At 42.5% G+C, this 13685-nt stretch overlaps 1 protein-coding gene across 1 annotated transcript in view; it reads left to right on the top strand.

Annotated features, from left to right (window-relative positions):
- Positions 1–3452: 3452 nt before the first annotated feature.
- Positions 3453–13685, top strand: part of LOC107719191 (neuropeptide FF receptor 2-like) — a 19242-nt gene continuing 9009 nt past the window's right edge. Inside the window, exons 1-2 of the mRNA XM_016526566.1 lie at positions 3453–3528; positions 4436–4773. Coding sequence (XP_016382052.1) covers positions 4443–4773 — 331 coding nt within the window. The 5' untranslated portion in view covers positions 3453–3528; positions 4436–4442. The remainder of the gene's footprint in view (positions 3529–4435; positions 4774–13685) is intronic.

Below are 13685 nucleotides of genomic sequence, written 5' to 3'. Positions count from 1 at the left end.
TGCAAAGGTTGCTTCTGAAAGAGGGATCAATTAGCTAAAGCTAAAGCTACCATTGTCTCTGCCTGTTTTCACTGATGCTGCCTTCGTGTGCTAGAATGATCATAAATAGGAATGTGGTAGTTAAAACAATTGTATATGAAAGCAATGTGAAGTCGACTGCTTGAATTTGTCGAGCTCATAATCACAAGTGGGACTTATATTTTGTGATAGCACGTGAAAGCACCATGAGACCAGCTATGTCATAATTTTTATCGCGCCGTGCTCCCCGTCTGTGTAATTCATAAACACGCATTTATTATGCACAGTAAAATCAGATGAGTGACTTTTAAACACATTTTCTGTAAAGATAACAGGCTTGTACTAATAGTGGAATGTTTATTTGCAAAGGCCAGCATTGGTATGCCAGAGCATGAGATCTTGAAGCTCCACCCTCTTCTGAAAAGGGAGGGGGGGAGCACCAGCTCATTTGCATTTAAAGGGACATACACAAAAACAGCAGGTTTTGGCTCATACCCTAAAAGTGGCAATTTCAACAAGCTATAAAAAATTATCTGTGGGGCATTTTGAGCTAAAACTTCACATACACACTCTGGGGACATCAGAGACATAATTTACATATTGTAAAAAGAGGCATAATAGGGGCATAATCACCTTTAAGTCTTTAGTTCCTCAGCGAAAGAGAGCCTAGATGTTCTCAACAGGTTTCCGAAGAACCCCAGTGGTGCCTTAAGTATCTTTTCATGTGTACATTGTTCATAGCTGCAATTTTTGCATCATTTTGTAACACGGTGACAAACCTATTGACCAATCAGAAGCCTTAGAGGAAGCAGCATACACTCATTCAAAATGTATAAAAAAAAAGTAAATTCTTGCAATTTTGCATTATTTTCCCCAAACATGCAGTACCTCAAGAGTTACATGAAGATTTTTAAATCTCCAATCACAGTTTCATTTTACACGCTGTTAAACTGTTATTCTAACCTCTTTGAGATGCATGACTATCACACCACTGCATCAGAAAGAATTAGTTGGTCAGACTCAGATTCTAAACTATGCTTATCTCTCCCATTTCACCACAAAATGACCCTGTTTTTAATTCTACAATGGATTGTTGAACAGTTGAAAGTCAAATGGCTTTGTGTGCCATTGAGAAGGTGATTAGCTACACCTGATTGAGTTTACAAGTCATTTTTAGGAGGCGAGTGATCCTTTTTACAAATCAGTGATTCTGTTCTTTTTTTTCTGACATGTTGGTTTTATATCTTGCACTTGGATGTTATAAGTTGCATTGAGTAAATATAACTGGATAAAACAAAAACTGTGTCCGTCTTCCTTTCAGGCTGCAAAGCAACACAATGTGATTATTTTAAAGGGGGTTGATTCTTTTCTATACCCTCTGTACTTTGGTAATGTACTGCTACACACATGCCTATAAAAGACCCTTTGGCCACAGAAAAAAATGGCACTAAAAATCACCCCGCCCCTTGCTCCTCTAATATAGGTATTACTGCATGCACAATCCTTTAAATGACTCACTATGCAACTAACACTCATCACTACATTCCACCTAAAGCCATCTTGATAACTCACTACACTAATGAGCCACTATTTTTAGAGTGCTACAGAACACATACTGTAAAATCAAGCAGAATCTTTTTGAAAAAAATAAATAAATAAAATTCCCCTCAACATTAACGTGTATATGAACCAAAAATACCATAGTAACAAGTGGACATGGTAACATGGCTAAACCATTTAGTTATTTATTTTGAAGAATACACAAAATAAAGAATAAAGTCTATGACTACAGGCTAAATGAGAATAAGAATTGTTACCAGTTTTCTCAAGAGTTTGTTTTAAGCACCTAAATCAACTAAATCTAAAATCATAAGAATAATGTTCAGACAGCTTTTAATATTAACAGTAATATTATATGTACAGAAATAATCCCCAGGGAGAGCTACCAAAGAACTTATCTGTCTGTCTCTCTCCCTGCCTTGAAAACAATTTCCAGTTGATTTCACTGCACTGACAGAGAGTGCTCACGCTAAACTTTCATTTAGTCTCATCTCTCAGACTCTTACTAGTCACCACTATCCACATCAGTTCCTTTCAGACTGTGAATGATCTTGCACTGTTTTGTGTTTTGGTCCCATTATTTATATATCTATTGCACATTCTATACCTCCATTCACTGAGAACTATTTATTATTTAAAATATTATTTTACAGTTTATTAATTTTCCCTTAAAATGAATAGTTTACTCAAAAATGAATACTTAAAACTTCTATGTCTCCCAGCTGGCCTGGGAACGCCTTGGGGTTCCCCCAGAGGAGCTGGAGGAGGTGTGCAGGGAGAGGGAAGTCTGGGGGGCTCTGCTCAGACTACTGCCCCCGCGACCCGGCCTCGGATAAGCGGAAGAAGATGAGATGAATACTCTCCTTCATGTAGACCAAACTTATCTGATTATTATTATTATTGTTATATATTTTTTTCTTTCTCTGGAACACAAAAGCAGATGTTAGACAGAATGATAATCTCAGTTACCATTCACTTTCATTGTATGAAAAAAGATCCAGTGAAAGTGAATGGAGACTGAAGCTACCTGTCCCTATCCTTCTACTAAACATTTTCTTTTGTGCTCCATGGAAGAAAGAAACTCATACTGATTTAGGGAAACATGAAGGTAGGTAAATAATGACAGAATTTAAAATTATTTAAGTGAACTATCTCTTTAAACTACCGAGGAAACTTGTGGGAATGGGTGTTCTGTTCACATACAGTAGTGAATGGTGCCCCCTATTGCTGAAATTAGCCTAGGCTACTGTTAACGTACGCTTAGGTATGTAAAAATAAATAAGATACCAGAATGGTGCCAAAACATCATTATAAACAACCTAGATGAGCAGTAACACAGTTGTAAATTAAATTAAAATCGATTGTGCCAAATAACGCGTCCTGATTAAATATAGCAATAACCTCAGCTTCAAAACAAATGTAAACAGTGCAAAAAAAAAAAAAATAATAATAATAAAATACTTTGTGCTTAACTGTTTACCTTTTGGTGGTGATGTTTTCAATGTCCAGTAGTCCGGAGCTGAAAACCACACTGGACGTAGTCGTAGCCTAAGTAGTGCCCAGAGCACAATTTAACGCTGTGTCCATCCCCGCGCGCGCTCTGTCGCTTAAAAGCGCATCATCACTCCGCCAGTGTCAATTCTCAGTTCTCTTTCCCTCTCTCGTGCCTGCGCATTGTTCACTGACAGTCCGCTGAAGAGTGGAACCGACACTGCCAGCTTCGCTTTGCACGGAAAACATGTTGAAACTACAAATTATGACACGCATATGCCGGAGTTCGCGTTAAGAAGAAATGGAAATCATTTGTAAACAATAATTTAGTTGTTACACATTTAAGCAGTCCAAAGTCTCCTTATGTCTCTCCGTGGAGGAACAGGCGAACAAGGAGGTGTTCGTTTTTACCTGGGAACAGGTAGTAGGCTACTATAGAGAAACTGGGTGTAAAAAAAGGTAAGAAAGATTGTATTATTGTAATATTGTATGTTTGACTACAAGAAGTACTCTGTGTTTTATTTGTTAATATATTTAAAAAGGGTTAATGGCACAATGTGCAATGTTGTGGCACAAATGACTGAGATACAGTACATAATATCAGTGGAGGTATGCACATTATTAATAGACTAGCTCTAGCCGCTGTTGCGCAATTTAGTATTTAAACATACTTTACTGAGAAATGTAAATTTTTACATTCATTTTCTGGGATATGTAATATGAGTTATGATTGTATATATGTATTTATTATGCATATTAACATCTGTGAGATTTTATGTTGAGAATTATTTGTTAATAAAATCATATGTGACGATTTTATTAACAAATAAAAAAAGAAACTTCATTCACATGCCATATTAAAACAGTAAGCGACAGGCAGCATTGACCTATGAAGATTTGATCCGGACTTTATCTCACAACTAGATGGCTGACTTACTTAATTGTGTATCACAAATGAACTCATCTTCATAGCCACTAAAATGATTCAGATTACATTAAACCAGAGTCAAAGTCATCCATTGCAATGCATTTATTTGACATGTCTACGCTCTTATAATTTTTGAGTGATTACGAAGGCAAACATGATTGCACAGTGTAGATAACTGCAAGCCACTTTATGAAAAGTAGGCTAATGGTAGGGTGTTTTTTTGTCATTAATCATTTGCATACAGTATGCACAGTTATAACTGCACATCTGGAAGTGGGTGAGATAAGTAGATAAACAGAATTGTTTAGTAGCAGCTGCAAGTGAGAGAGGTTGAAAGCAAAAAAGGGAAAGACAATAAGAGAAAGACAAGGCTTGATATTGACTGAGGAGAACAGTAGGAATAAAGCCCATCTCTCAACTCTATTCTATTATCCTCAGATCTAAAATGAATGAAACACTGGACCTGAACATTACCCTTGTGGATGATGGTAACTGGACTTTTGTCAATGGCTCCAATGAATTCTTCTTACCTCAGAACAATGTTACATACGTTGGATATTACCTGCATCAGCCATCTGTAGCAGCAGTCTTCATAATTTCCTACCTGCTAATATTCCTGGTCTGCATGGTTGGAAATGGAGTGGTGTGTTTAATTGTGTTACGGAGCAAAAACATGCGCACCGTCACCAACCTTTTCATCCTCAACCTCGCTATCAGTGACCTTCTTGTTGGGATTTTCTGCATGCCCACAACTCTTCTTGACAACATTATTACAGGTCAGTGCAATGCCAGGAACCATATGTAATTATTTACATCATCTTTAAAGTTACTTGTTCTAGCTAAGGTTTGTTTTTCACTGTTTCTTGCATGCTTGAATTTTCAACTGACATTTATATATCTCCTTAGGGCTGTCGTGACTAGAGAAGGCATCTATAGTTGCCTGAAGTTTTTAAGTTAACACTCAGTTCATGCTGTATTTGGCAGTAGAGGATGCTGTTCACCTTTAGAATGACAGGGTTTAAAGATAGGAGCAGTATGAAAATCTAAGCATGGCGAGTCAGTCCAGTTTTTGGTGCCAGTAGGGATATGCCGGTATCAAATTTTCATGTTGCGGTTAATTGATAATGCTTTTATCACGGTATTCGGTATTATCACGGTATTGAAATTTAGTTTTAAAAAGTGCTGTCATAATACAGTATAACAGGTTTAATAACATTTAAATGCAATAAAGCAATACAGAAAAATGTATAAAGTTAAAAGTTTTACACAGATTAAAGTGCAAAAGAACTATAAAGACCAATAGGTATCACTTTACAATAAGACCTCATTAGTTAACCTTAGTTAATGCATTAACATTCACAATGAGCAATAGCTACATTTGCTACAGAAGTTATTAATCTTTGTTAAAAAAATACAAGTCTTAGTTCATGTTAGCTCATTAAATAACACAGTTGCAACTTTCAATTTTAACAACCTGTTATTAAATATTGGAATACCTAAGATTAATGTTATTCTTAAAATGCATTCAAAATTCTGAATAATTTGTAATATATAATTATTCACGGTATTTAGAAGTGCCCACGATAACAACATCGCGCATATTCATTACCGTGATATATCGCATTACCGAATACCGGCACAAGTCTAGGTGCCACCAATTATGTGACTGGGAGTCACCAGTTTTCTGAAATATGCCCTATGCTCTTACATTTGACTCATATTTAATGATAGACACAAGACTGATACAAATCAACAAGACATATACAGATTAACTAGGGTCTTAACATAGTCTGTTTATTCCAAACAGATTGTGGCATTGCTTTAATTCCATCGGCATGTAAATCTTGCAGACGTGTTTACGAGCTGTTCTGAAACAGCCTAAAGAAAGAGCTGGCACTGAGATAGCTAGTCTGAGTGGAAATCTAAAACAAAATGGCATGGCATCTTGATTGTGAGACTGCAGCTAGTTATGCAAGATATTTGTTTGTCCCTGCAAATGACTAATTTCTCTAGTGAGTATGAATGTAACCTTAACAAGTTAATTAGAAGCTATTTGATAATACCAAATTATAACTTACAACCTACAGTGAACTCCTCTCATCTACTGTCACTATACTTTTTTGAATATTACTTTTATGTGCAGTATTTATGAGTTTGAGTGTATATGAATTTAGTTAAGGTCACAAAACACAAAATAAAAACACAAAATGAAAGGGCCCCGAAGGTCATATACTTGATGATACGTGTAACAACACACCTGCTATCTATTCACTCACTGTCAAGAGTGTTGTCTACAAGAACTATAAACATTTATATGTCTAATATATATTTATGCCATTGTGCATCCAGCAATTTTATGATAAACTATTTGTACTTGATGGATCATGGCTGGAAGCAGACATTGACAAAATCATGCAAATCCTTTTTTTAATACTATTTTAATGTTACTGTCTGAACCAGATATTACAAGAGAAACAAAAAGGATTCTATGAAAGCACAGTCTTTCATTGGAACTCTCTGCTGAGTGGTATATGAAGTGCGTGTTTCCATAGACACAAAGTCATTGGCAAAATTAGAGTTCACTATACTTTAATGGCCTATAACAAGACAGATTAGAGTCACAACAATGGGTGCACTCAGTTGGGAGTAGTGTATATTGGTGGCTGCAATCAGTGACAGATTCCAGAACATACGCTTGCCAAAATGTACTGTATGTAGCAATTTACCTCAGTTTATATCAGAGCTGTCTTTACTTCCCGGTTGTAGTACAGTACATCCCATCAGCACCATGCTATTAGTAATTATAACTCATCTGGTCATTTGTGTGGATGGGAAATCTCATTTTATATTGAAAAACTCGAGATGCAGCTGGACTTTCTTTTAAAATACTGTTAGGAAGATGATTGATCAATAGGATGGATGGCAGTATGTAAGAAACAAATTATTTTGCATCACAGCTTCTTAAAATCAGTTTGGGTTTCATTGCCAGTCTTTTTACACAAACCATTGCTTATTTGAGCCATGGTATAAATATGATTATTTTCAGTGACTGTGTGCTATTGCAACTCTCAGAAATAATTACTGGTTTTCTTTGTAACATCTCTGTGGATATGGTTATTTACAGAGAGTGTCTTGTTGGTTGCTTTTAGGATGTTGAAAATAATGTCATAACTCAAGGCAGTGCATTTTAGACACCTATTTACTTTGTAATAGATGCCTCGTTAATTAATTAATTAATTAATTAATTAATTTTTTACCCCCTGTTTGTTCTCACTTCCTGTCCCAAGTGTAGACTGATTGTAATTCAGTGTAAGGAACATTTCATGCACTTCACACAATCAGACACTGAATGCAATTTTATATGTGATTGTGACTATTTGTGTGAATAAGTTTTAGTGGTATGAAATGAAATATTTTCATTCTGTCTAAAGTTCTGCATTCTTATTATGTTTATTTATTCAGACTAAAATGTAGTTAAAATTACACTTTGTTACAACCAAAGTGTGATTACTGTTCAGCAATTGAATTAACACTTATGTCATTTCAAAGACCTTATTCGAAATGAATTAAACCCCTTTAAGACATTGTTTTTACAGTTAATGGGTGAAAACAGCATTATTTATTTATGTTTTTTTTGTCTGTGAGAAAGCAGTCATTAAATAAGGTCAGTAAACAATATTCAAATAAGGTTGGTAAAATTTGTATATTAGTCATCCAAGGCCCGGAGGAAGCACAAGTGTGTCTTTTGTACCTCGGCTTCCTAAGAGTCCTTAGGGCTCCTAAGTTTTCATTTCTTGGTGTAATTTCTATTGGGAGAGGAGGTTTGGAGGGCATGTTAATTTTATTTATTAATTAATTTATTTTTATTCACAGCCATGAACATGGTTTGCTACTTGATAATTGGTTGCAGGTTATCTCTATGAAATCTATGTAGTGCCGGATGAGCCATCAATATTTTTCCTAAATTTTCCAGATGTTGAACATATTTTAAACGTGTCTATCTGCGAAAACTGCATTTTGTCAACTTGTGCATTTGTATAAGAAAAATATCCATATTTACAACTTTATAAACTGTAATCTCTAGCTTCCATTAACTGTCGTATGCGCATACACGAGAGAGTGGCGTCCAGCAGATAACATAGGGTAATTTTCATTTTTGGGTGAACTTTCCCTTTAAGTAGGCCTATATTCTTTCAAAGTATAGAATTTACATAATAAATACTCTTTGTAAAAGTATGATAAGAGGTTTGACCTCATGTAGATGACCTCAAAGCTAACACACTTGGACCAAAAGCTCAAAAACTCAAATTTTGAATTTATGAACAGTTAAAAATGTCCATCTAATGTCTGTTCCCCTTCAGTCAGTCACTTTCGACGTTACATCGATGCTGACGTATATGGGGTTTCCCTTGGGAGCCCAATCACCTCTGGGTAGTAAAAAACAGGCCAATGAACATTGGCGAGTGGAATTTGCATGCCTAGCCACTCCCCCGTACACACGGGCATATAAGAGGGCAGCATGCATCCACTCATTCAGATTTTTGCTTTGGAGCCAAACAGTTGCTGCTGTATGTGCTACTCGTTTTCTCCAAACACCTGCGGGAAATTCTCTTCGCTGGATACTTCTGTTTACGGCGCATTCAGCTGTGTTTCGCGGTAATAGCATGGTTAAGTGCTGGTTAAGGGCTAATTCCCCTCTGGGCGCTTCGGCATAAAAGAGCAGTTTCCCTAAAAGAGCTACATGGACGAGAGTGTCTCTTCGTCCATGCGTTTCTGGATGCAGTCGTTTCCTGACCCCCTCTGATGGCCATGCTTGTTGTCTTACGTGTCAGGGCCGTAAGCATGCTGAGACTTCATTCATGCATGGTTCATGCCCTCATTGTGAGCGCATGTCCATGGCAATGTTGAAATCGCAACTCTCCCTCCTCATGAGGGGGGAAGTCCCCTCAGCTGCTCCCCGGCCTGGGACTTCTGGGAAGCAGAAGTCCTCGCAGGGAGATCTGAGGGTTACAGTGGGAGCTCTTCTGCCAGGCCAGTCCTCATGGACCTCCCACTCCTCCACGACGTTGCATGCCATCGAGCTCCTGAAGGAGATTGTCGGGACATCTCACAGCGGTCCTACAGTTTTGTTTGGGGCTCCGGAGGAGGATTAGATGTCGATCGCGGCAGGTGCTTCAGACTGAACTGTCTGCTATGCTTTCCCGGGCAGCCGAGAACATTGGGCTTGAGTGGAAGCCTCCATCCAACCCAGAGTGTTCTCGGCTGGACGATTGGTTCCTGGAGTGCGACTCACAGCTGCAACCCGCCTCAGTGCCATTTTTCCCGGAGGTGCATGTGGAGGTCACAAATTCGCTGAGGGCAACTTTCTAGTGGAGATCCCCAGGCAGAGCGTGCAATTGCAGTGCACTTCCACCACCTGAAGGGATCGCCCGTGTCCCCTTCCAAGGCCTGTAAGATGAGGTCAGCTTTGGCTGCTAAGGCTTACAATGTTGCTGGACAGGTGGCCTCCGCCTTGCATGCCATCCCATCCTGCAAGTCCATCAGGCCAAAGCACTAAAGGAGCTGCACGAGGGTAGTTCCGAGCCAGTGTTGATGCAGGAACTGCGTAAGGTGACCAACTTCGCTCTACAGGTGACTAAAGTCATGGCGCAGGCCCTTGGCGGGAAGATGGCCGCCTTGGTGGTCCAGGAGCGACATCTCTGGCTCAACCTTACTGAGATGAGGAACGCAGACAAGGCTCGCTTTCTTAATGCCCCCATCTCGCAGGCTGGCCTCTTCGACAGTACAGAAGAAGACTGAGGTCATCAAGCACATCTTGCCCCTATGTGATACTGCTGACACCAAGCAGCTGCGGGCTGGCCTCCAGTCTGCTCGTCATCGAGGGCATTCACCTGCGGCATCTACATCTTGCCCAGTACACGCTGCTGTGACACCTCAGCCGCAACATTGAGCCACCCGCAGGAAGGTGACACAGCCCGTGCCCCAGGCAGCCGCTAAGCCCTCCAAGCGGATAGCGAAGCGGCCCTGACATGGGTGACCCGGAGATGGAGGGGACTGCTTTTTCCCAGGAGATTGTGACAGCACTGCTCCTTCCCCCGGAGGAGGGCCGGGCGGAGAATTTATTTTCTGTTCTACCGCTGGCTTATCAGCCAGTGGTACCCAAATTTTCAATGAAAGAGCAGTTTCCCCAGTCTCTGGGTCATACCCGACGCAGTCTGCAGTGAGCGACGCTATGCTTCTTCACTCCTCTTTCGCCACAGGCCAAGAGGTTGTGCCTCAAGGAAGCACGGCCTCCTCATGCATCTCTGGCCAGCCTTTAGTGGTATCCAAGGAGCTGGGTAAGTGCTACTCCTCACTCACACCCCCTACTCGGGACACGTTGCCTCCCGAGTTGGGCCCCAGTGCTCCCCGTTGCTGCCCCTCTGAGGGTGCGTCAGTTGTCCCATTGGTGCCACTCGTACAGAGTTTGGGAGCCTGGCTAGTGTTTCCCAACCTGTCGCGGTGGTTCATTTTGACAATCAGACTTTGCTATGTGATTTAGTTCACTTCAGGGTGCCATTCATATCCCTGGGCAGCTCACATGCTCTCACGACAGCTCACGCTCCCGGCAGAATGGAGACTTCACCCCCAGGTGGTTTAGCTGATATGGAGTCAGTTTGGGGACGGTCAGGTAGACCTGGTTGCCTCCCACGAGTCCTCCCATCACCAGCTCTTTTACTCCCTGACCGAGGGGACCCTCGGCACAACGCACTGGCACACAGCTGGCCCCAGGGGCCTACGTAAATATGCATTTCCCCCAGTGAGCCTCCTTGCACAGATCCTGTGCAAGATCAGGGAGGACAAGGAGCAGGTCTTGATGGTTGCGCCCTATTGGCCCACCCGGACCTGGTTTTCGGATTTATTGCTCCTCGCGACAGCCCCTCCCTGGCAAATCCCCCTGAGGAAGGACCTTCTTTCTCAGGGGCAGAGCACAATTTGGCACAGCACATCACAATGCAGAGGACAGCAGTTCTGTGGGAAAGCACAACCTGGTCGTCAGGCTCCTGAGAGGAGCAAGGAGGTTTATCCTCCTAGTCCGTACCTCGTCCCCTCTTGGGATCTCTCTGTGGTCCTTTCTGGGCTGCAAAGAGCCCCTTTTGAGCCGCTGGAGTCAGTTGAGCTAAAGATCCTGTCTCTTAAAACAGCGCTCCTGACCGCGCTCACTTCCATCAAGAGGGTGGGGGACCTGCAGGCATTTTCGGTTTGCGAAACGTGCCTTGAATTCAGACTGACTGACTCTCATGTTATCCTGAGACCCTGGTCTGGATGCATGCCCAAAGTTCCCACCAATCTTTTCCGGTACCAGGTAGTGAGCCTGCAAGCACTGCCCTTGGAGAAGGCAGACACAGCCCTCTCAGCTTTAGAAGTTCTGACCAGCTCTTTGTCTGCTTGTCTCCAAACAGAGGTTGGCCCACTGACTAATGGATGCCATCCCCTTGGCGTACCAAACACAAGGTGAGCCATGCCCTCTAGGAATGAGGACTCACTCCTCTCGGAGTGTGGCCTCCTCCTGGGCGCTGGCGCATGGTGCCTCTCTAGCAGACATCTGTAGAGCTGCAGGCTGGGCAATACCTAATACCTTTGCGAGGTTTTACAGCCTCCGGGTTGAGCCAGTTTCTTCCTGTGTGTTGATTACTAACAGGTAAATGGCAGGAAGACTGGCTTAGTGTCTCGCTTGCAGCACCAGGGAGTGTGAGCGCCATATCATCTTTCCAGACGGGCTCAGTACTTGCGTTGTATGCCCTTTCGATCAGCCCCTGTACTGAGCTCAGTGCCCCACATGTAGTGATTCCCTTCTGGTGATGCCATGTGTGTATTCTCCCATGGTACGGTTTCCCTGTTGGTAAACCCGTGTTTTCCCTTGACAGAATTACTTCTGTCTAGTCTCTGCTTTGGTAGTAGTTCCAACATTTTCAGGCAGGACCTACCGCAGTGATTGCCATATATAGTACTGCCCTGCTGGACAGTCCATATGTGTACATATTACCTCCCTTCTGACAGGATGTGGTCTCCATAGCATCCTTCTCCACTCAGACTTAGACTTGCTTCCCCAGTATAAGTGAACTGGTCGTGGCTGTACCATCATCAAATATGAAAGAGCATGAAGCACTCTTTCCCATTGTGAGTACAACAATATCCTCAAGGTTAAGGAACAGCAGCTGCGACCCTGCGCTGTGAGTACTGCTCTTTCTGTCCCTGTCCGGTACAAAAGACTTCTGGCTTGTAATGAGGCGCTGGGTAGGTTACTTGAGCCTGCCAGCATCTGCATCACCAAAACTCGTGACATAGTTCAGTGGTTGTGGCGCTTTCCATAGGGACACCATATATCAGTATCAACATAACGTCGAAGGGGAATGTCTCAGTTATGAATGTAACCCTCTTTCCCTGAAGGAGGGAACTGAGACGTTACGTCCCTCTTGCCACAACCCTTGGCTACACCGCTGAATGACTGGGATGCAGTCTCAGCTCCTCAACACAAACCTGTATGAGTGGATGCACGCCACCCTCTTATATGTGTGTATGGGGGAGTGGCAAGGCATGCAAATTCCACTCGCCAATGTTCATTGGCATGTTTTTTTTTACTACTCTCAAGGGAAACCCCATACATCATTCCTTCAGGGAATGAGGGTTACATACATAACCGAGACATTTTCATAAACACTTAAAAAGCAGTCTATCATGAACACATCCTGAATGAATGGACCCTAAGAGTCACTATAAAACAACAAGCAAATTAATTTGGTCTCCTACACAAACACTCCCCACCCCCACAGCGAAATATTTTTAAGCCTTTCCCTAAGCCAAGTTTCCTTTTAGTCGGTCACTCCGAGTCACGTCGGTGACCGACGAATTGGGATCTCGCTTAGAGAGACCAATCCACTTCGAGTGTAAACTAAACGAGCCAATGCACATTGGCATGCGATGATTGCATCCAGCTGCCGCTGATCACAGAGTGAGCATCGACAACATCGTTCTGCTCCTACCAAACTGCTTCATGTGTGACAAGTCTAGCGCGCTCTCGGGAGCTTTTTGTGTTGGCGGACGGCGCTTTAGCGGTGGTTGTTCCCGTGTTGAGTGGGTTGCGCACTTCAGGCTGCACTACCCCCTGTCGTGCTGCAAACGGCCGTTTCCCCTGTGCGTCTCAGCACGTAAAAGAGCATTTCCCTAAAAGAGCCAATTTCTCTAAAAGAGTACAATAAGCGTCTTTGTAAAGACGACGGATCTTCTTTTTAAAGATGCCGTTTCACCCGTGCGTTTCTGGATGCGGTCGTTACCTGGCGCCGGGTGATGGTCACGATCGCTGCCTCACGTGTCTGGGCATTAAATACGCTGAGGTGGCGTTCGCGGATGAGTCATGTTCCCATTGTGGGAAGATGACATTCTCGGAGCTGCGGGCCAGGCTCCGTTTCCTCCAGGGGGGCAGAGCTCCGTCTGAGGGTTACAGTGGTGGCAAACCCCCCAGGGAACCAACCCTTTGGAGACCATCGCTCCTCTAGCACTTCGCAACCAGTTGAGCTGCCAAAGGAATGCGCTGGGCCGTCTTCAAAGAGCGTACCACCGGTATCCTTCGGTGCTCCTCCCGACGACCGGATGTCGATCACTGCATCGGAGGGAGAGCTCTCTGGAGAGGAAGATTCGGCTGCGCTGC

Source organism: Sinocyclocheilus rhinocerous, unplaced genomic scaffold, assembly GCF_001515625.1.
Source record: "Sinocyclocheilus rhinocerous isolate Xijiao unplaced genomic scaffold, SAMN03320098_v1.1 scaffold1172, whole genome shotgun sequence".
NCBI classification, from domain to species: Eukaryota; Metazoa; Chordata; class Actinopteri; order Cypriniformes; family Cyprinidae; genus Sinocyclocheilus; species Sinocyclocheilus rhinocerous.
Note: the sequence above shows the minus strand (reverse complement) of the source record. Positions and strands in the feature narration are given on the sequence as shown.